Consider the following 24,318-nt stretch of genomic DNA (forward strand, 5'->3'; position numbering starts at 1 on the left):
ATACAGGGTAGGGCAAATCTAAAACCACTATCACACTTGGAAAACTTGACACTACAATATTATTGAAAGCAATTTTAGAAATAAGGCATGAAATAATGAAGGGTGATGTCCCAGGTCTGATCTTATTTGACTAGTAACTTTTAAAATATATAATGCTGAGAGAAACTAATTACTTTCACAGAATCTGCAAAAACTGGGCAACAAATCTAGTTAGATGGTTGGGTCTGAAGATTAAAGTCTGACTTTTAGATTGCACAGTGAAGAACTTACGAAATCTTCAAATCAGGAGATCTTGTGAGCTAACGAACTTCATGCAAAACCAATTCCACACAATGGTTGAGATTGATAACTTTATAAATATAATAACAAGAATTTAAAATACTTCAAGAATGGGAAAATTTGACAAACAAATGTAGACATTGCAATTTAGCACATAATAAAAAAATTTAGGGTTGTTCGCAGAACGTTAAGTTGTCTGAAACTTGTCGCATTTCAAGAGGTGGAGGAAAAGAAGAGGTGATTGCTGCGAGGAACAAGCCAGAAGGTGCACAAAGCAGAAAGTAGAGGGGTGGATTGGCAATCGGTGAGGAGATTGGAGATAGGATAGAGAAAACGAAAAAAGTGTTAATGTAGATGAATGGAGTTAGTGCAGGGACATGAGAGAAGGTGGGGTGGGGGATAGGGGCTAGTGGAAACTGAGGCCAGGAGGACTATGGTATCAAAGAATTTGTCAAAGGTACAGTTCCCATCTTCGTGATTTAAGAGAAATTAGTATTTCAGGGGTGGAGGTCATTCAGATTGTGTGGGTTGTGAAGCAGGCAATAAAGTCAAGCACATTGTGCTCTGCAGCATGTTCTGTAACTGGACAATCAATAATGCTGTTGGCCATAGTTTGGCTGTATCCTTTCATTCAGGTGATGGTGCTAGTGGTCAAGCTCACATACAGAAGCTGCAGTAAAATCTGTATACGACAGGATTGCTTTCATATGCATTTATATCTACATTCACATTCTGCAAATCAGTGAAGTAATGAAGTGCACTGCGAAGGGTACTTCCCACTGTACCAGTTAATAGGATTTCTTCCCAATTCATTCACACAAATATCATGGGTAGCACGTTTATTTAAAATTCTCTGTGTGCACTGTAGTTAATTTAATCTTATCATCACGATCGCTATGGAAGTGATGTGTAGGGGGTTGCAATATATTGGTCAAGTCAACATTTAAAGCAAGTTCTTGAAATTTTGTAAGCAGGCTTGCTAAGGATAGTTTGCGTCTACTTCAAGCATCTGCCAATTCATTTCTTTTGGCATCTCTGTGATGCTCTCCCACATGCCAGACAAACCTGTGACCTCGACCTCTCATGCTGCCCTTTACTGTATATGGTTTGAAAGCAATCTGCTTTGTAGACTGCCTGCATTTTCCTAATATTCTATCAATAACTCAAAGTCTGCCGCCTGCTTTACCTATGACTGAGTCTATGTGGTTGTTACATTTTGCATCTTTACAAAGTGTTACACCCAGGTATTTGAGATGACCAGTCCACTGCGACTCATCGATATTTTAGTCATTTGGTACTACAGTTTTATTTTCAGCAAAGAGCACAATTTTATATTTTTGAACATTAAAAGTGAGTTGTTGTTCTTTGCAAAACACTGAAATCTTATGAGGAGCCAAGTGAATATTCATACCTACAGTTTTTTTTTTCAAACAGTACTTCATTATAGATAATTACATCATCTGCAAAAAACCTTAGGTTACAATTAATATTGCCTGCAAGGTCATTAACATACAACATAAACACCAAGGATCCCCAAACAGTTCCCTGGGCACATTTCAAGTTACTTCTACCCCTGTCGATGACTCTTGATCCAAGATAACATACTGCATCCTCCCTACCAAAAAATTCTCAATCCAGTCACAAATTTCACTTAATACCCAAATATGATCATATTTTTGATAATAAGCATAGATGTGGTACTGAGTCAAATGCTTTTCAGAAACAGAAATATTGCACTACCTTGATACAAAAATTTCAGTAAGGCACTTGAGGAAGTGCGAGTTGAATTTCACATGACTGATAATTCTGGAACCCATGCTGGTTGGCATGGAAGAGGTCATTCTGTTCTAGATACTTCATTATGCCCAAGCTCAGAATATGTTCCAAGATACTACTACAAATCTATGTCAACAATATTGAACGGTAGTTTTTTCAATCATTTCTGCTGCCCTTCTTGTAGACGGTTGTGACCTGTGTTTTATTCCAATTGCTGGGCACAGTTTTTTGTTCAAGCAATCTATGGTAGATTATAGTTAAAACAAGGGCTAACTCGGCCACAACTTCAGTGCAGGGGCTTGGACTTTGTTCAATTTTACAGATTTTAGCTGCTTCTCAATGCCATTGACACTAATATTTACGTCACTCACCTTCGCAGTGGTGCAAGAGTGGAAGTGAGAAAATACTCCTGGGTTTTCATTTGTAAAAGAATATTTGAAAACCGAGTTCAGCATTTTTGTCTTTGCTTTGCTACCCTCATTTTCATCCATTAGTGTATGGACACTAACTTTGGTACCACTAACAGCCTTTAAATATGACAAAATTTCTTTGGGTTTTGCGACAGATCCTTCCATAATGTTCTGTTATGGTAATCACTGAAAGCTTCACATATTGCCCTCTTGACAGTCAAATGTGTTTTTTTCAGTATTTCTCTATCTAAAGCCCTATGCTTTGTTTTACATCTATCATGCGGTAGTCTCTATTTTTTTAGAAGTTTATTTGCAGTGACTATACCACAAAGGGTCCCTCTCAACATTAACTGTTCTACTAGATACAAGTGCACTGCCAACTATTCTTCTACATGCTCCTCTCCAGAGCTACATACTTGAAGTTCCTCTTTGAAATATGACACTACTGCCTCTTTATCTAGTTTGCTGAAAATGTTAATTCTTCTACTTGATTTAGTGGCTCTTTGTACATTGGTAATCACTGTTTCTCAACACCGTTGACACTAATATTTATATCACTCATCTTTGCAGAGGTGCACTGACAGCAGATCCAATGTGGACATCCTCAAAGAGGTCAAGTCTGTTTTTTGCTTCCATCATGAATGGGCCACTGAACAATATGTTCTCTCACAGAATGCATTTATAAATTTTTTGCAGAATGCCTTGTCATGCTCACCACACACAAAACTGTAATTATTCAAACTCCCAAAACTTTAATTATTCAAAGTGATTATTGGGCAATTAACACTTCCTTAAATGATGATGATATGATTGGTGAACTTATTTACTATTGACCTTTGGTTTTCTCAAACGTTTTGTGTTTTATCTGGAAGTGAGTCTAGTGACTGATAGAAGAATCTGATTACAAGTTTGTGTCCATTCTTGATACTGCATATTGCCCACACTATCTCACACACAGTTTCCATTTCTATCTCAGTGGATTTGAGTTGCTTGTCTATTGTGACAAATACACCATCCCCATTTACTGTTAGTCTGCCCTTTCAATATACGCTTAAACTTCCCCCAAATGCCTCGGTGCTATCAATTTCAGGTTTTACCAGCTTTCTGTACCTAGTATAAAAGGAGCTCCAAAGTTTTTAGGAGTGCTTCAAACTCTGACACTTTGTTGTGGATGCCTCAGCAGCTAAGCACAAGGGTTTTAGTACTCTCACCTTTAGGGGCCATTTCTTTGAATCACTTCTAAGTCCCCTACAACTACCTGTATGCACCCCAAATGCAGTCAGCTACCTGGGCAGTAGCCTCCTCTGATATTTAGTGCATGCATGACCCATTTAGGTGGACCCAACAGTTCACAACACCATGATGCAAGTCCAGAAAGTCTCATCCCAGCTTGTCACAGAACCTTTTGTCTCTGGCTGAATCCTTCCACTTAGAACTGGGAGGCCATAATCAGTTCTGGGACAAAGCTGCAAATAGTGAGCTTTGTTGCACATCCCTGTGCAAGGCTGGTCTTCTCAACCTTCTCTGCCAGTTGCTGGAATGATTTAAGTATGACTTCAGAGCTCAGATGGCAGGCATTGTTTGTTCCCATGTGTGCCAAGATCTGCAGTTGATTGCCCTGTTTCCTGACTGGCTGGTGGAACAGCTTCTTCAAAATGGTGAATGAGGTCCACATGCATATACACAGAGTCCATCAGTGTTCCTTCACATCCCTTGCCATCATATCCCTAAGGGATATCATTATTCACCATATATTTGAAGTGTTGACGGCTCATAGACCCCTACCCTTCTGCATTTACCTCCTCTTGACATAGGACACGGCAGGTTTCTCAACAGGTGAAGTGGGTCTTACAGGCTCAGTTCTGGTTTCAGTGAAAGACAGCTCCTTTAAGTAATTGGTTAGGGGGATCAGTATAACATCTTGAGTTCTCCTTGGTCCATATCTCCCTTGTACAGGTGCCTAGGCCTGCCACAGACAAGTCACTGACAGTCAAGTGGATGAGTGATGACAGACCCTGTATGTAACTGTAGAGGAAACTGGATATCCTGTATGTAACTGTAGGGGAAACTGGATATCCTGTATGTAACTGTAGGGGAAACTGGATATCCTGTATGTAACTGTAGGGGAACCTGGATATCCTGTACGTAACTGTAGAGGAACCTGGATATCCTGTACGTAACTGTAGAGGAAACTGGATATCCTGTACGTAACTGTAGAGGAACCTGGATATCCTGTATGTATCTGTAGAGGAACCTGGATATCCTGTATGTATCTGTAGAGGAAACAGGATCCACTCAAGCAGATAGCATGTGAGACATCTTTGGTATATATTTGGTACAGAACTCTTGCGATCACTCCCACTAGACCCATTTGCAGGAGCTTCTAATTATTGGACAGCAGTCATGGTGATTTCCTGCTGCTTATGAATGTCAAATAACCTACCCTGGATTCAAGAACAGCATTCACAGTGAAGCTGCATTGTGGCTAGTGCAATGTTTTAAAGAGTTGTAAAAATGTATAAAATAACCCTATTGATTTTCTTTTAATCTGTTAAGCAAAAAATATTAATAACTTCCTTTAAGAACTAAAGCAGTTTGATGGTAAGCAAAATGCATAAGCAACAAACCTAGGATCAAAGTTACTAGTTTCCTGAAGCTTTTATGAGGTGATAGTCACTAACAAAATTGTATTACTTTATGATAAGTGCAGATAATATAAACTCCTTTTAAGGAAAAACTAGATGTAACATTAGTTATAATATGCATTACAGCAACTAAATCACAAATGACAATTTACTATGAAATTGCTTAAGTGAACAGCAATCACAGCTAATGAAAATCTGAGAGAGAGAGAGAGAGAGAGAGAGAGAGAGAGAGAGAGAGAGAGAGACACCTGAATCTGGCACATGCAGTTTCACGGAAAGGAAAATTTGAAAGTCAACTTGTTTATGTAAATTAATCTGCAAATTACATTTGCCTTTTTTTTTACTTAGCTGAAACTATGATAACTTCTACAACAATGTGCCAAAGACGAACACTGAAGCATTATTTTATCACAATCAAAATAATGTAAATTGTGGGGCACAAAGGACGCACATCTTATTTGGGCAGCTACCAACATGCATTACCTTTCACCAGTGGACTTAAATCTGATAGAATGGGATATGCCTGTGACAGGAATGGAATAGGATGTGCTAGGTGGATAGACCCAAGACAGATCTTCTATAGAGAAGGGATTGCGAGCAGGTGTGGCACGTGGATGGACCATGATATTACGTTGATTGGGTGGGGGGTGTTGGAATACCACTCTGGGAGAATTTGGTGGAATTGTGAGAAGAGAAACATGTTCCTCATTCCAGGCAGTCAAAGATCTGGTGGAGACTGCAGATAAGTTAGGATGCTACTGGTTACATTAGGGTGATATTGGATAATGAGAGGGGGACTCCCTTGTAGATGGATTGTGGGGTGGTTTGACAAGGGGAAATGGGAAATAGGTTTGTTCACAAACTAGTTGCTTCTACATACTTATACCTAACTACATGGTATCGCAATACCTCCTTTTGGTAATCTATCATCACCCACTGATTCCAAACAATTTTTCAGTTTTATAATGGCCATAGTCAACTTTTGCTGTTCAGTTGTCTATGGGATGCAGAAGAGTGAAGGTATGGGACAGGAGCTGAAAACATACACTCTGAAAGATACAATCCAGCAACACATACAAAAATGGGAAACCCACTTAGAGAAAATTAATTTAATATTACTGAATAGTTCAATATGATAACTTTTGTTAAGTGATCACTCACGTCCTGAACAAAACCATTAATATATGAAAACAATTCTGTTGTACTAGAAGAAACAATGTATATGTGTACTACCGAGAACTTGCCAAAGGGATTACCTCACTGGAGTATGTCGCACCAATGGTACTGCCAATGCAGGACCTGGCACATGTGGACGCACCTGTGCACCTGGTGCACAAGGCAGAAAATGTGATAGATATTCTTCAGCTAACATAATGTAAACAGAATCCCAAAAGCCTTCACTCGCTTCTGGTGGTCGCCGCAGCTGGAGCCATGGGTCTACCAAATGTGTAGCGAAATGAGTCATGTAGAGTTCAAATGGATCTTACAATTGTTAAGTAACATACAAGAAAATTAACAACATTCAGAGATGTCTCAAAATGTTATGGTACAAGAATACAAAGTTCGTTATTTACTTAAGGTTTTTCTTCCCTAAGTAACGCCAACAAATATTATAAACTTCAGTTTGAATAGTTGGCTACTAGACTGAGTCTGAGTGAATGAAATGAACAATGGAATATACAGTTATAATTAAATTCCCTTAAAGAACACTTCAAGTATACTTAAACTGATATCTGTGTGTTTGGGAAGTCCTTAGTGAAATATAAATAACTTAAGGAGTAAAAGTAACAACTCACCAAATAGTAGAGGTGCTGAGTCATTGACAGGCACATAAACCTGACTGGGGATGTTGCAAGCTTTCAGATTGAAAAGCCTGCATTATTATCGAATTCCTTAAATTATGTAAATGTTTATACTTTAGACATGCAGAATTAGCTACAGATTCTTAGTCGTTCCTGCATACTTCACAATGAGTACAAAGGGTAGGGCCATAACACACTTTTAAAATTAAAAACAGGCTTTGATGTAAAATTTTTATTCGTCAATGTGCTAGTGAAACATACTGTGGATATTAAACAGGAAGATGCAGCACTGGCCCATATGAGATCTTGCAGCTTAACATCACAAATACTTCCTGTAGAAATCAGTTTTAATGAGCAGATGAACTTAACTGTTATGAGTTCTTTGTTCTCATAATAGCAGAAGATGTGCTCACAGAGGCATTTAGAGAGGTGGCACTACTCTACTTTCCTCCACATCACAGATGTTGCCTCCATTATGCAGATATGATAGGTGTCTTTACACTTCCTTAGACGGATTTTGTATTTCCACTCTGAGAATATTTGTCAGTATCTCGCAAGCAACTATTTTTGAGAATGTCAATACAGGCCAATTTTGTCTTATTTTATTATTTCTTATCAATTTTTTTACTCAGGAACAGTGTGATCCAAAGCGACTACCATTGTACAAGTCACTACTTCAGTTCATAGCGTGTTACCAAAAAATTAAAAGATGATAAACCACAACAATGCATCTCAAACAGTCAGTATAACTAAGTAGCAAAATGCAGTGGGAGGTTTTTAACTACTGTGAGATATTCCTGTAAAGAATAGAAGTGGTACACCACAAGGATGGCTTTCAACTTAGATTTTAAGATATCTTTCAGTTTTGCTGGTAGTCTACTGAAAATGGAATCTGCAACTACATGTGGCATATGACTGAGTTAGCCTTCAAAGATATCTTGAATAATTTTCTAAGAGCTTGCTACCCCTTGGATATAATGTAGATTTCAGCTTGTCGTGTCTAAAAATACAATGGTTCTTTCATAGAAGTGAGACCTTGACAGTAATTAACACCATCAACTGCTGCTGGTATTAAAAGAATGCTTCTCATGATGACTCATGTTGCAGATAGTCTTTTCATTCTGTAGTAACTGCTTTGCAAGAGTTTACCTGATGTACCAGGAAACTTATTTCCTGTAAATGTTCTGGCTAATTTCTCATCAAAATTGCCTGAAATTGTTATCTTAGCCTTTTAAGATAATCTACAAATATTTCAGTGATGAAATTAACAGGCAATTTCCTTGTTAATGTACAATAATATGCCAAAAGCACGACTTTTTTTTCACAGACAGCAGATTCAGTGCTGTATGAACTAAAAATATTGTTTCCAACCGGAAAAAAATGATAGCTATTGTTGCAGAGTCACACTGATTCAATTCTTCTTCTTCTTATTCTTCTTCTGTATGAGCCTTTGTCCCACAGTTTGCGCAGGATCGGCACTGTTACCATCGGATTTGGCATGGTTAATTCAAAGGGGTGACTGGATGCCCTTCCTCCAGCCACTCTGTACCCCCCGGGATGGAATCGGTGTACCCCAGCTGTCTGCGTCTAGTGTAACTCATGAAATAGTGCGAACGTGCTGCAAGTGTCTGCGAGTTGTGTAACTGAGGCAGAATGTGGGGACCAACCTGGTATTCACCTAGTGGAATGTGGAAGAGTACCTAAAAACCACATGCATGCTAGCCGGCACACCGGCCCTTGTTAATCCAGCATGTGGAATTGATCCGGGGCCGGCGCACCAACCTAAGTCCAGGAAGCAGCGCATTAGCGCTCTCAGCTAACGTGGTGGGTCTCACACAGAGGCAATTCTGAGACTTTAAACAAGTGGACTGTAAGAAAGTCATGTGAATGTTAAACTGGTTATGATCTCAAATTGCAGATCAGTATCCATCTTCTCCACCATATGTATGTAAATCACTTCCTTAAATTCTGTAGGCTAATAACAAATCTTTTTCTCAGTGAGCATTTGCACAAGCTTTTTCTGACTTCCTTTCGGTTTCTCGATAATGGTAACGTGTCACATAACTTTTGTGATGCTCTATCCAAAGGTGGGTAGAGGTTCTTCATAAATTCTTAGATTATACTAGTCGGCTAACACCTACACTGCTCTCCTACACACAGATGGAATTGTTTCATTCAGTAGACTAACAAGGGAATGGTCCAATAAGACTTCTTGAAACCTACCTTCAAATTTTTTACAGAAGAAAAAGATAACAAAAGAAATGCACTGTCAAAATTTTAGCTGCCTTAGCAGCTGCAAGTATTTAAAAAAAAAAGTTGAAAATTGCCAAATTCATAGCTTGCCAGGCGGCAGTAAAAGTGTACACCCCTATTGGCACAGTAGGAACTGCGCATGCGCAACTAGGCACACACACAGCCAAGGTCGACAATACATTTGTAAACTGGAAACACAACGCAACCCAATTGTAATTTGTAAACAACATTTCAGGTTACCGTTCGCTGATCGTCTTTCTGACACTAAAGGACACAGTTACTATTCTCTTGAATTAGCCACTGAAGTAACATCTATTACAAATTATCAGCTGCTTTTTGCAGTATTGGTAAGTACTGACAATACAAATAAAGCTGAATTAATATTTACTGTACTTCTGTAAGGCATACCTTTTTTCCTTCCTGTTTCACAGTAATGTGGAATCCAATTAATGTTCTCAATTTAGCAATGATGAAATATGAAGGATGTGGTTTCCAGCCGAAATCACCTATTTCTCCTGAGGACATACAGGGTTTGTATAAAAAGTAATGAGGCTGAGCTTGTGAATCAAAATTTATTGTAGTTATTGCTACAACAACTTAGTACTCTTCAATGTATGACCTTTGAGAGTCAACATTCAGCTGCATGTAAGGTTTCCATGTTTCAAATGCTGCCGTGAACGCTGAGTCCAGGATGGCAATGGCTGGCCTCACACGATGGACCCTTGCTTCCAGCCTCTTGAGCACTTTGCAATAAAAAGCACTATTGACAGTTTGGCCTTGGCGCACAAACTCATGATGAACCACGCGCCTAACGTCAAAAAAACGAAATAAGCCTGGCCTTCACCTTCGCGTTGCGAATGCGAGCATTTTTGGACGTGGGGATGCTGTGGTGTGCCCTTCGGCAGTCATGTGCTTTGTCTCCGGGTCGTACTCGAACACCAAGGTTTCATCTCCAGTGGTAATGTTATCTAAAAATTCTGGATCAGCTTCAATGCTCTGGAGATTGTCTTGGCAGGCAGCCACACATGTTTTGTTTTGAACATCTGACAAAATCTTTGGGACCATCTTGGCACAGATTTTCCTCTTCGATAATGCTTTGGTGGCAATGTACAATGTTATTTTATCAAGTCTGAGGTCGTCTGCTATCACCCTGACACTCATCTGACGATCAGTGTTCAATAAAATGTGCACGGGGTCGATGTTTTCGTCAGTTTTGCTGCTTGGCGGGCGTTTGGAGCAGTCCTCATCCTCTACGCTGTCTTGGCCCTCTTTAAAGCTCTTCATCCACCTGAAAACTTGGGATTTTGACAGGCAATAATTGCCGTAGGCTTGTCGACACATACCCAATGTTTCTGTACCCAATTTTCCTAGTTTCACACAAAACGTTATGGCTTAACATTGCTCGAGCATTTGCGTCACGACCAACGACTCTGCGACGTGTCCACTCAACACGCGACGCTGGCAAGACAAGAGCCCACAGGCGACTGGCTTGCCTTGCATTTTCAGCCAGACACCCTCCACCACCAATCCCCCTGGGTGAGCACACCCTACGAAGTACAGTCGCATTAGCAAGCAAAAGACCGGTTTCTCTCCTTTTTATGTAAACACTGTATGCATCATTTGTTAGTCGAGTTCCTTGACATTCATACGAATAATATCAACATTTCATTTGAAATTGTGGATACGTTAGAAGAAATAGGAAATAACTGCGACGATCCATGAATTGTGGTTCAGGTGACATCAGTTGTGCCAGTAACAGTTCTGATGAAGAATACCTTCCAAGTCTTTAAAAGACACACACACACACACACACACACACACACACACACACACACACACACACACACACGTACTGCAACAGCTTTCAGTGACAAAGAAAATGCAGTGAAATATTGGTTAAACAAAGCAGGGAAAAATGCTTGAAGTTATGCAGTGTTCAAAGGCATTTTCATTTCGTAAAATTGGAGCATGACCTGTACAAATGGAGGAATGAATTACATGAAGTAAGAAATATACGCCAAACGGAAACCCAAAACCATCTGAATGAAAAACTGTTTGAAATATTTAGAACTGCTTATGAGAGGCTATGCAGTGTTACCGATGGATATCTACAAGACTGGGCCCTCCAAATTGCATCTGACATGAACACTGCTAATTTCCAGGTTTTGTCTTCCTTGCTACGCAGGTTCAAGAAATTGTACAGAATAGGAAGTCGCAAAGTTACCAAGTTTACGTCACGTAAACGTATAGAACAGCTGCCAGTGATAGCCAATACTATAGAGAAATTCATAGCTGACGTAAAGATGAAACTTGCTGTTTATCCCCACAACTTCTGTTTATAATGCTGATCAGTCATGTTTTGTGAAAGAACTCTGTTCTCACTGCACTTTATCATTTCAGGGCGAAAAAAAGATGGAGTCAGTTGCCCAATCAATGAATGCAATGACACATTCATATACGATAATGCCAGTGATAAGTATGAATGGTTTACTGTTTCCACAGCTGTATCTCTGTCTTCAAGAACCGCAAGGCAAATTATGACCAAAAATTAAAAAAATGGACTGTTTAGTTGCAAAAATCTTGTAATCAAACATATCAAAATCTGGAAAAATGGGAGAAAATAATTTTCAACATTTTGTTCAAAATGTATTCCTGCCATCTGCAAAGGCTAATTCATTGCTTTTGTTGGATTCATGGTCTGGATGTAATGATGCATCTGTTTTTTTGCGGAGGACGATGAAAAATCTGTAGATATAATGTGGATCCCACCTGCCACTACTAGTGCGATTCAACCTCTCGATAATGAATTTTTTCGACAGTCACAAGCATTTTTCAGAAAATTATTAGACAACATAATTTCTGATACCTCTCTCTCATTTCAGGTCTATCAGCGGAACAGTATTCTTAAGCTCCAGTCATTTGTGCAATACCAGTTTTCTTCGCCACGTTTTACGAATTTGATCAAGTATGCCAGGTATGCAGCGCAATATGCAGAACAACAACCGGGACCATTTCTGACTCCATCCCAGTTCTGTCTAAATAAAACTAGAGGTTACTCCGAAGTGACTGACTGCATCAATTTTTCCTTTGTCTGGTGTGCCTGGTGCAAGAAAAGTTTTTGTTTCTGTCGTCCAATAGAGACTTTGCGTTTTTGTGATGACTACAGGGAATAAACAAAGAACTGTTTCGGTAACAGTCAAATGTACAACATTCAAACGTTATTATAAGGAATGGCCTACAAGAATTGTTATAAAATGTAGTACAGCAAGACACATTTCATTTCAACACATTACAAGTCCTCATTGATGGAAGTCATCTGAGACATCAAACACTGCAATAATTTTATTTTCTCTGCTAGCCACTTTTATCAGAATTACATGTGCAAGAATTGAATTGTCGAAATGAAGTTATTCAAAAAAAATGTCTGTATAGCTTAAACCAAATTTTCACTGGAGCAAATAAGCTAACAAGCACGAGAAAAAGAGAATTCTGTCTGGTGTATCCAAAAGGCCTCTTGCAGTCTTTCAACTGGATGCCACTGCAGCTACTTACATGTCCCTAATCTTTCCTAGTTACCTAACTGGAAAATGGAGACCTGCCGTTTAACATGGAATCCGAACCACAGGTCTTTCGTGGCCACTCCAACATCTGTGAGAAGTGAATGTTCAATTAAAAGTCATAGTGAAAAAGCTGTGGTCGAAACGAGATTTGATCCTGCGCTCTGTGGATCACAAAGCGCACACTTTGCCACTAGACCATTTCCATATTTTTTTATTTTTTTTTTTATTTTTAATAATATGACCATTAGACCTTACACGCATAGTGGAAACGAACGCTAACTGTGTCACCTCTTGAGATGATGCTCAACATCAGTAATTAGTGTTTATAAATTTCCCCTCAATGGTAATGAGAAGCCAGGGAAAAATGGCAGTGACATACAAGGAAAATTTTGGACCAGTGCTAAGTAGAGATGGATGCAATTCCGAGTAAGAAGCACGATCTCCACGCATGTCATGCTTCCATACAAGTTGAGACACTTAAATTCTTCCTCCTCTGCACCATTTTACATTATCCATCAAGAACAGTGAGCTTGCCATGCAAAATAACCCTTATTGAACAGCAAAGTTTCGCATTCTGGCTCTAACAAGATAAAATTGTATCCTGTATGCTGAATATTAGCTCCAAAAACTAAAAACTAATAACACAGTTTTCATACGCAATGTTCCCCACCTTGTGTTCTCTTCCGTTCCCTCTAGTATACACGATTCTATCCATATTAGTGAATTTTCTGCAAATGCTCATTCGTACATGTTCACTTCCATTCGTTCCATGATAAACCAGGCTTTAGGTGCTTAAAACTGATGTCTGTGAACTCCGAATAATTCTGCTATACGCTGCTCCGTGAGTGATTTGCCGAGTCGCATGCTATACAGGCAGGGCACTACAAACCGCTGTTATAAACTGTTCTTCACATGGGAAAAATGTGCAACTTCAACATTTTTTACAAAATACTTGCAGCGCCTCTTAGCAGCTAAAATTTTGGCTTCCATCAGCTCCAAACAAAAGTCATTATAAGTTGCTGATGGATTTAGTCACAATTTAATATTCTCCTTGCAATTTGGAATATGTCCAGTTGTCAGATGTTACAGTCTTATTATTACTATTATTACCAATTCTGTCATTTACTACAATATTACTACAATAAAACAAATACAATATTGCAATCTAAACAATGATACTAAAATGGATACTGTAGAAAACAAAGTTAAGAACTAGATTACAGCATACTTTAAAATTATAAGACAATCAACATTAGAACATAGTTTAGCAAAATAACAGGGTTGCTGCTGTTTTTATTGGCACCGAGTTGCAGCTCATGTAGACATTATTCTATTACCAGAGAAGTATTCTATAATACTGTACAAAGGTTGATCTTTCAATACACACATTTTAGTTCTAATAGTTCGAATGGTAATGATTAAATATTCTTAAGTAGAGCATTAAATAATTTTAGGGTCACCATTGGGAAGCAGTGCTGTGTCTTAGTTAATCAATATGTGTACTGTCTTTAAAGTGAGTGCTCTGTTAATCAACTCTATCTGCAAGTCCGAAGATTTGTCTTTGTGTGAACAAGGCAATTGTATCATCTGCAAACTGTAAGGAGTGCCCATTGGAGTCGGTGTCCTTAAAGAAAATTAAGAACAGAGGCCCTATTATAGATCTCTGTGAAATCTGTGGCACAACATGTTTTTATTTCATTTCACCTGAGTCTGCTCACTGAACCGATACAATCTGCCACTTGTTATTTAAGTAGGATTTGAGTTTTTAGAACACATGATTTTAACTTGCTGAGAAGGGCCTTATGTGGGATACAATCAAATGCTTTACTAAGGTCACAAAGTAACACTGCTATAGATTCCTTTCCTTCAAAATCCTAACTTATATTTGCAACTAAGTACTGCAGTTGTCATTGACTTGCCCTTCTGAAAGCTGTGCTGCATATCGTAAAAGAGGTTATTTCCTTCAAAATAACCTCATAGCTGACCTATCATTATGGACTCCATCACTGGTATTATAGATTTAGACCTGCAGCTTGACATTTCATGAGGATTACCTTTTTCGTAAAGTGCTACTGTAGATGCTACTTTCAGGAAGTCTGGAAATTCATTGGAATGGAGGCATTCATTTATTACTGCTGTCAGTGATTGAGCAGTTTCACACATTACTCTGTTTAAAATAGTACAGGACATGTTGTAAATATCAGGACTCCCTGAGTGTTTGTAATTTGTTTACTATTTTCATTGTGTCTTTTGGATACACTCCCTTCCATATTACCATGCTGCATTTATTTCCAAATTTCACAGCAACTGCAGGATCTGTTCCAAAGTCTGGAATTTTGTCTACTGTGCTTTCCACTATGTTTATACAATATTCATCAACTTCATCTGGACCACAAGAAGCAGAGTGAGAGATGGGTTTTTGCCTATGTTCATTAACCAGATCCCAGCTGCCTTGCAAGAATCTGTGAGCTTCTCCCATAAATCTGAAATTTTTTTCCTTCTTTGCTTTTTCTACTTCTATTCCACACATCCTTTTGGACTCTAAATAATTGCAGTATAGTCTATCCTCAATGGCAATATCTCCAGTAGCTTTGGCTTTATCATTTAGTAGTCATACAATGCATTTTTTAAAACTAATCTAGAGGTATACCAGCTCTTTACTTTGACAGTTTTCTGTGTGTATTTTGACTTGGCAAATGCATCTCTCTTGAGTTTTGGTGGAACATTTTCATCAAATTTGGCTTTAGGAGCCTGGAACATGAAACAACATATCATTTCAGTTCTTCAGACATTCCATGCCAATCTGTAGAATGACACTGCACTTTTGAAATCAACTAAATTTTTCTTTACAATAATCTTACTTCCAAAGACATAATTTGAAAGCCAGTTGGGAATTTGTTGGGTTGTGTGCTTACTGAGCCTGTCCATAGCTTCATGGTTACTGCAATGTGATCTGCATGCAAAGGGTCAACCACACTTACTTTGTAGCCCCAACTCTGTAGGTTCATGACAGCTGTATGAAGACATACAACATCTCTTGTTGGTAAATAACTTGCCACAAATAGTCCATAGCTGCTTACTAAGATCACAGAAGCTCTTTCTTTGTCACTACCTTACCCAATCTGAATGCTGAAGTATCCACATAAGGCAATTTTTGCCCCTAAGCACACTAGATGACACAAACAGCTTCCCATTTTGCTGATGAAGTTTGCATCTAGTAGCCCCAGACAAGGCAATTCTAGAGCCAAGCCCACACAGAGTTACATCAGTTTTCTTAGCACTTAGCTTTCTATCTGCATACATACACACACTACTATGGGCAGAAGTTTCTCTAACCATGCTTTCACCATTTCCAGTTATTCAATATGCCCATAGTATTCTATTTGTGGTTGGGCTAGCCAGTCATGACATAGACATAATACATCAGGTCTCACTTCATCAATAAACAATGGTAGTTTATAAAGTTTTGTCCTAAGGTACAGCACATTTGCACTGGCTATAACAAATCCTGCAATTTTTCAGTGGTGACATTTACTTTTCTGTGCATCCTCTGGAATAAAAAAGTCTTATCACAACTTTCTTGGGCCATATATTATCCATTATTTTAAGTAAAAATGAATACCAGTTTTGAAGCTATTATTCAATCCCTTCATTTATCAGTTTTTCAACTGTAAAACTGTTGTGATTCAGGGAAAGTGTTTTATAAGAAGTTCACTATGTCATTGATTTAATATTATCAAATCCATTCATATCAAAATTCACCCCATAGACTTTTGTTACCACCCTTTTCTTCTTGTCAACCATTGCCATGCCTGTTAAAAATAACTAACACGCGTTGCGAGGTGCAGTAGTAGTGGTAATCCTGACCAGGCCATGAAAGAAAGGAAGAATAGATATAACATTTTATTAACAACAAAGGCTTTTAGAGGGCACACGCTCAGACCAGGGGAGGAATATAGCTATGTCTCTTTTAAAGGAATCACAGCTTGCCCATCATAATTAGGCCACTTAATTTTCTGTGGCTTAGGCGTAGGCTATAAACGCATTCACAATCTCAATCAGTCACACTGAAAATCAAAAAAGTCTTGAAAATTAATTATTTCAGTTTCATGCATTAATGATAAGTGTGTTGGGCAGTTTTGTTGGTGTACACAAGTATGCCTTATAAAATAGTGACTGTGCTATATTTATGACAAAAATAAATTGACTTACTATGCTACACATAGACAAACACAGTATTCTGTAATTTATGGTACACAAAGAAGCCCAATCTCTGCATTTCTTACAACACTTCCACAATAAACCAATACTTGCAGAAAAACTAAAAGGATACTCAACACGACTGATACACGTGTTCGTGTATTTGGATCTATTTGTATTTTTCCAACGTACAACTGTGGCACTCCACCATCCTCAATGATCTGCCGTAAGCTTACCTAAAACAAAATTAGACATTTTCTATACATGTAAGAATGAGATTTAAACAACGTTTAATGACTTTAATGTAATACACAATCTCTGCTCCCTGATGAAATTAATGCAGTTATACTAATTTGACAATATTAAGCATTTAACAGTGTCTTCAGTATCACCACCAGACTCATGTACATCAGATGAAGATGATGTTTGCAGTCGAAGGATTCATGGAATGTCATGCACATTGGGTAGTGCCTCCGGAGTCTTAGCTTTCTTGGTCAAACACAGACACTGAAGTTAGTTACAAACTATCACGAACCCATATCTTTTGTACTTGGCCAATGCTCACTTTCCATAAGGGTTAAATTCTTCGCACAATTAAGCTCTTAAGTTTCCATGTTTATCCTTGACTGTGACTCTCAGCTCTCCAGTTAGGTTAACACCATATGTTTTTTTCAAGCATGTTGTGGTACTCTGCACTCCTTCCAAGTGCTACCACCTTGTTATTTGAGAAGTAACAGTCAGCAACAAGGGTGGGATGTACCAGTTCACCGTTTGCCATTCGGGGTAGCTTCAGCTCTAGGAATGTTCCAGCATTTCCTTGGGCAACTTATCAAAGAAATTCTGCTGTGTGTCAAGAATTTGGATGACATTTGAGTCACTGGCTCCATGAGAGAACAGCATTTGCCAAATTAGCAAGCAGCTTGTTAGCAACTGCTGGAAAATATACTGTGTTGCAGATTATTGCTCTTAGAGTGCAGTACATAGGGCATGTGTTAAGAAAGGATGGTCTAGTACCAATTCCAGAGCATTTTGCAGCTATAGAAAATTTGCCAGTTCCCTAGAATATCAGGAGTTAGTCAGTATTGGAGAATATGAATCCATATGCAAAATTCTCCATGGGATGCTCACCTTAGTCATCCATTGAGTCACTTTTGCAAGAAAGGAGTGAAATTTTGTTTGGTTAGAGGCATATGGGCTAGCACTGTAGAAACTAAAGCAAAACCGCTGCTCTGTCCCTTGTTTGGTCACATTCACCCCCGGCAAACCTTTGACACTGGCCAGTAATCCATCTCCGTACAGTGCTAGCATTGTGATCTATCTCAGAAATATCAATGGCCGAGAGTTGCCTACTGCATTCATCTCTAAGCAAAGAGAAATTAGTCTCAGATTGAGGAGGCGGCACTTGCAATCATATAAGGAGCGAAAATGTTGCATGTTTTCTTGTACAGAATTAAATGCCACCTCCTTACAGACAATAAGCCACTCATCTCATTGTTTGCTTTGGTCCAAGCTCCCTAACAGAATCTTACAGCTTTTACAGTGCTGCATCTTGTTTCTGAGTAATTATTGCTACGACATTCACTACATGCCCACCTCACGGCAAGCAAATGCGGAAGCTTTGTCATGGTTAACAGTGGGTCCTGACATTAACTTTGACAAGGAGGCAATCAGTTTTGCATTGGACCAGAACTTTCAGCATACGCTCAACAAATTTCCTTTGACAGAACAGGAAGTCACAGCAGTTACAATTGAAGATCCATTATTATGCAGAGTAATTCCAGAAGCCCATCATGGATGACAGCAATGTTTTCCCATGGGGTCAGACCAAGCTCTCCAGATGTATTTCACACTTCATGATAGCATCAACATTGTAGAAGATATCCTACTGTTAGCTACAGAAGATTGGGACTGCCATATAGTAATTGTACCATTATTGTAAGAACACATTCTGCAGGAGATACACTCCAAGCAGAGATGTCACACATGAAAGCGATGTTTCTATTGGTAATAATGAATCACACTATCAAGCAGTGCGCCCACAACAAGACAGCTATGCTACAAAAATGTTCTTCATGGCCCATGTTACAGCACATGTGGACTTCACTGGTCCTTTCTCAGGGGTCAATTGGCAACTATACCATAAGTAGGACAAGTCAAACAATGGAAAATCCAGGATAGAATGTAACAATATTAGAGAAGGAAAGTTGCTTCTCATCATATAGTGGAGATGCTGAGTCGCAGATAGGCACAACAAAAAGATTCACACAATTATAGCTTTCGCCCATTCAGGCCTTTGTAAACCACACACACACACACACACACACACACACACACACACACACACACACACACACACAAACGCAACTCGCACAAACGACTGCAGTCTCAGGCAACTGAAACCACATAAGAGGCACAAGTGTTGCACACGTTGGGCAGTACCTCTGAAGTCTTAGCTTTTCTGGTTCAACCACACTGACTCTGTAGTCAATTGCATCCTAACACAAGGCAGAGTCTTTTTTACTCAGCCTATGCTCATTTTGTGTAAGTGTTCAAGTCTTTGCACTATCGCAGTCTTACAGTTTCCCTGTTGGTCCCTGATGATGCCTCCTAATACACTGCTCACAGGTTAGTTTGACAGCAACATTTTTTGCAGGTGTCACACGTCGTATTCCACGCACTTCCCAAAGTATTTTTCATCGATGTTATCATCTTGCAAACTGAGACGTAACAGCCTGCACCAAAATGCAGCAGGAAAATGGTTTGATTTATGAAGTTTTCTTGTTGTGACTGATCAATCAACAGTGTTTATTGTTTCTTTTAAAGTCATTAAGTGAGTTGACCATTTAATTTCAGATCTACTACAGTGGGAAATGATTTGTGATATGTTCATTAAGATTTCGCTGGACATCTCACTTCGGAGTTGGAAAATACTGAAATGTAACTTCCACACAGACAATGGGGCACAGGAAAATAAATATGTATGAAAGGACATAACAGACAATAGGAATTGAAGTTTTGTACCTCACATTCCTGTTGGAGTCCAGCCAGTAAGCACACAAGACCACTGTTCAAGGCACATGAAGCTGAATAGGCCAGTCGTCTAAATACTGCAAGACGGGACAGTTTAATTGGCAGCAAACCCAAAAACTAATATGAGGTACAAACCTACTTTAACAGCTCATCACTAAAATCATTCACGGTTGCCACAAGTTTCCCCAAGTGAAATTCCTTGATATTTCCCCGATTTCAAGACAAGTCTTATGTAAGCAAAAATCTTAAGTACTAACATCAACATCCTCTGTAACGAGTTGTTTTTAGATGGAGAAAGCAAGCCAAATGGTACATGTGTTTCATTAAGACCACTGATGTTATTTTATTCCAATACAATGAAATGCATCTGGTGATAAAAATGCGCACTTCCTTGGAGTCGCAAGACAGATTTAAAATACCTTCACTGATTTCAGAAATAACCTTTGAAAAAAGTAAGCTTCTTGAAAGAAGCACATAAGGTGGGGAAGAATTGCGGAAACCAACACTGTACGCGACCGCTAATAAAATTTGCTTCTATTATGTTCGTTATTGTTGGTTATTACCCACTGAGTTATATCTATCATTTTACAGGTATTTTGGGATTTTCTTTTGAGAAATGTCTGAGTATAGAGCGTACAAACTGCCTGTGACTGACTATTTTCTTCTTCTTATTGTTCATACTTTCTAACACAAACTACTTTTTAAGTGCCAACATATACTAGAACAAATAAAATTTCTATAAAACACCACACTACACAACATACTTGCAGTGAGACAGTTGCAATACCTGAAGTCCAGAGCCCATGGCCACTGGTCTGCTGAAGAGGACCGCAGTCCTGAAGAGGATCGCAGTCCCGTGTCCACGGATAAACCATGAAAATCTGCTGCATTACACCACACACAAACTGAGCTGGCCTTTGGGCAGATTGTTGTTGTTGTGGTCTTTATGCCTGAGACTGGTTTGACGCAGCTCTCCATGCTAATCTATCCTGTGCAAGCTCCTTCATCTCCCAGTATCTACTGCAACCTACATCCTTCTGAATCTGCTTAGTGTATTCATCTCTTGGTCTCCCTCTATGATTTTTACCCTCCACGCTGCCCTCCAATGCTAAATTTCTGATCCCTTGATGCCTCAGGACATGCTCTACCAACGGATCCCTTCTAGTCAAGTTGTGCCACAAACTTCTCTTCTCCCCAATCCTATTCAGTACCTCCTCATTAGTTACGGGACATAACCACCTAATCTTCAACATTCTTCTGTAGCACCACATTTCGAAAGCTTCTATTCTCTTCTTGTCCAAACTATTTATTGTCCATGTTTCACTTCCATACGTGGCTACACTCCATACAAATACTTTCAGAAACGACCTCCCGACACTTAAATCTATACTCGATGTTAACAAATTTCTCTTCTTCAGAAACGATTTCCTTGCCATTGCCAGTCTACATTTTATATCCTCTTTACTTCGACCATCATCAGTTATTTTGCTCCCCAAATAGCAAAACTCCTTTATTACTTTAAGTGTCTCATTTCCTAATCTAATTCCTCAGCATCACCCGACTTAATTCGACTACATTCCATTATCCTTGTTTTGCTTTTGTTGATGTTCATCTTATATCCTCCTTTCAAGACACTGTCCATTCCATTCAACTGCTCTTCCAAGGCCTTTGCTGTCTCTGACAGAATTACAATGTCAACGGCGAATCTCAAAGTTTTTATTTCTTCTCCCAGGATTTTAATACCTACTCCAAATTTTTCTTTTGTTTCCTTTACTGCTTGCTCAATATACAGATTGAATAACATCGGGGAGAGGCTACAACCCTATCTCACTCCCTTCCCAACCACTGCATCCCTTTCATGCCCCTCGATTCTTATAACTGCCATCTGGTTTCTGTACAAATTGTAAATAGCCTTTCGCTCCCTGTATTTTACCGCTACCACCTTTAGAATTTGAAAGAGAGTATTCCAGTCAACATTGTCAAAAGCTTTCTCTAAGTCTACAAATGCTATAAACGTAGGTTTGCCTTTCCTTAATCTTTCTTCTACGATAAGTCGTAGGGTCAGTATTGCCTCACGCGTTCCAATAATTCTACGAAATCCAAACTGATCTTCTCCGAGGTCGCCTTCTACCAGTTTTTCCATTCGTCTGTAAAGAATTTGTATTAGTATTTTGCAGCCGTGACTTATTAAACTGGTAGTTCGGTAATTTTCATATCTGTCAACACCTGTTTTCTTTGGGATTGGAATTATTATATTCTTCTTGCAGTCTGAGGGTATTTCGCCTGTCTCGTACATCTTGCTCACCAGATGGTACAGTTTTTTCAGGACTGGCTCTCCCAAGGCTGTCAGTAGTTCTAATGGAATGTTGTCTACTCCCAGGGCCTTGTTTCAACTTAGGTCTTTCAGTGCTCTGTCAAGCTCTTCATGCAGTATTGTATCTCCCATTTCATCTTCATCTACATCCTCTTCCATTTCCATAATATTGTCCTCAAGTACATCGCCCTTGTATAGACCCTCTATATACTCCTTCCACCTTTCTGCTTTCCCCTCTTTGCTTAGAACTGGGTTTCCATCTGAGCCCTTGATAATCATACAAGTGGTTCTCTTTTCTCCAAAGGTCTCTCTAATTTTCCTGTAGGCTGCATCTATCTTACCCCTAGTGAGATAAGCCTCCACATTCTTACATTTGTCCTCTAGCCACGCCTGCTTAGCCATTTTGCACTTCCTGTCGATCTCATTTTTTAGACGTTTGTATTCCTTTTTGCCTGCTTCATTTACTGCATTTTTATATTTTCTCCTTTCATCAATTAAATTCAATATTTTTTCTGTTACCCAAGGATATCTACTAGCCCTCGTCTTATTGCCTACTTCATCCTCTGCTGCCTTCACTACTTCATCCCTCAAAGTTACCCATTCTTCTTCTACTGTATTTCTTTCCCCCATTCCTGTCAATTGTTCCCTTATGCTCTCCCTGAAACTCTGTACAACCTCTGGTTCTTTCAGTTTATCCAGGTCCCATCTCCTTAAATTCCCACCTTTTTGGGCAGATTGGTGAGGCTAAATTCGACGGGCGGTGCATGCACATAAGTGGGACCTAAATGGCTTTAGATTGGCAGGCCCGATCCATTACAGATACCCTCAGAAATGGCCTGCAGTTTTGGCCCCTCACAGAAATCCACTCGTGTGGCCAGCTATTCATGAGCCACAGAGAGCATGTAGATGAAATGAGACCATGGTGATCAATCCATGCAACAGATAACTTGTTCAAATACTCTGAGAATTAATAATAACGAGGACAGGTAGCAATTCACCATGAATATGATTGCTGAGCCACAAACAGGCACATAGAAAAGACAATCGCACTCTCAAAACTAAATTTTCAGCCATAGCGTTTGACAGAAAACGAGAGTGTGCACACACATACACACACACACACACACACACACACACACACACACACACACACACACACACACACAAAGTCATGGACACACGACCACCGCCTCTGGCCATTGCGTCTACAGTCTCACAACCAGATCCAAACAAACCACTCCTCATGCCTTCCTGCCTCTCATCAGCAGCTGCCAGGCTAGCACCAAGAAGTAGTGGCAGCACTAACTGCAAGCTGAGGGGAGTGGTAGGAAGGGGAGAAGCAGTAGTAATGAGTGAGTAGGGAAATGGCACCTGTAACTCAGCTACACCAAGCCAGCAACGATGCACAACACCTCAGTAAACAAACCATTTCATCTTAGACAAAAAATGAAATTTTTCCAGTGTTTTTTTTTCTTTTTTTTTCAAATTTCCCTGATGTGTTTGAAATTCCATGATATTCCCTGATTTCCAGAACCTGTGGCAACCCTGTCATTTCAAGTAACCTAGACAGGACTACTCAATAACCGTAGCTTCACCTCACTGATTGATAACCTGTCACATGCCAAATAGAAATGAAAAGATCTGTCAATTGATTATATAATCTACACTGCTTAAAAATATCTCTTCACAATGCAAGGCATATTAAATACAAATTATGTGCTGTTACATGCTCTTTATGAAACAAAGATATTACATGAAACAATTGTCAATCAGCTCTGATCAACAGAGTATCATCAGGATACCTCAAAAATTGAACGGGCACACTCAAAAGGTACAAAACTAATTCTTTTTGCTGTAGGTGCAAACTGATAGAAGGAAGTGTGGCAGTTTACATGCACAACTCTCTTAGGTTGTAGTAAGTAAGTGAACACAACATTAAACAAAATTTATAATGTGGCTACAAAGATTTTGCAACTGAGTCCTTTCACAAAAAGTTCTAGGTTTGCTTGCTGTGTCAAGTTCTGATAAAATTTCAAGCTTTCAATAACA

The 24,318-nt window shown here is 39.2% G+C and overlaps 1 protein-coding gene across 1 annotated transcript in view; it reads right to left on the bottom strand.

Moving 5' to 3' along the window:
* The window catches only part of LOC126472074 (sphingomyelin phosphodiesterase 4), a 200,193-nt gene that overhangs the window by 170,436 nt on the left and 5,439 nt on the right, over positions 1 to 24,318 (bottom strand). Inside the window, exons 3-4 of the mRNA XM_050099910.1 lie at positions 17,059 to 17,161; positions 6,367 to 6,592 (exon numbers count right to left, since the gene is read on the bottom strand). Of these exons, the coding sequence (XP_049955867.1) occupies positions 6,367 to 6,592; positions 17,059 to 17,161 (329 nt within the window). The remainder of the gene's footprint in view (positions 1 to 6,366; positions 6,593 to 17,058; positions 17,162 to 24,318) is intronic.

Source organism: Schistocerca serialis, chromosome 1, assembly GCF_023864345.2.
Source record: "Schistocerca serialis cubense isolate TAMUIC-IGC-003099 chromosome 1, iqSchSeri2.2, whole genome shotgun sequence".
NCBI lineage: Eukaryota > Metazoa > Arthropoda > Insecta > Orthoptera > Acrididae > Schistocerca > Schistocerca serialis.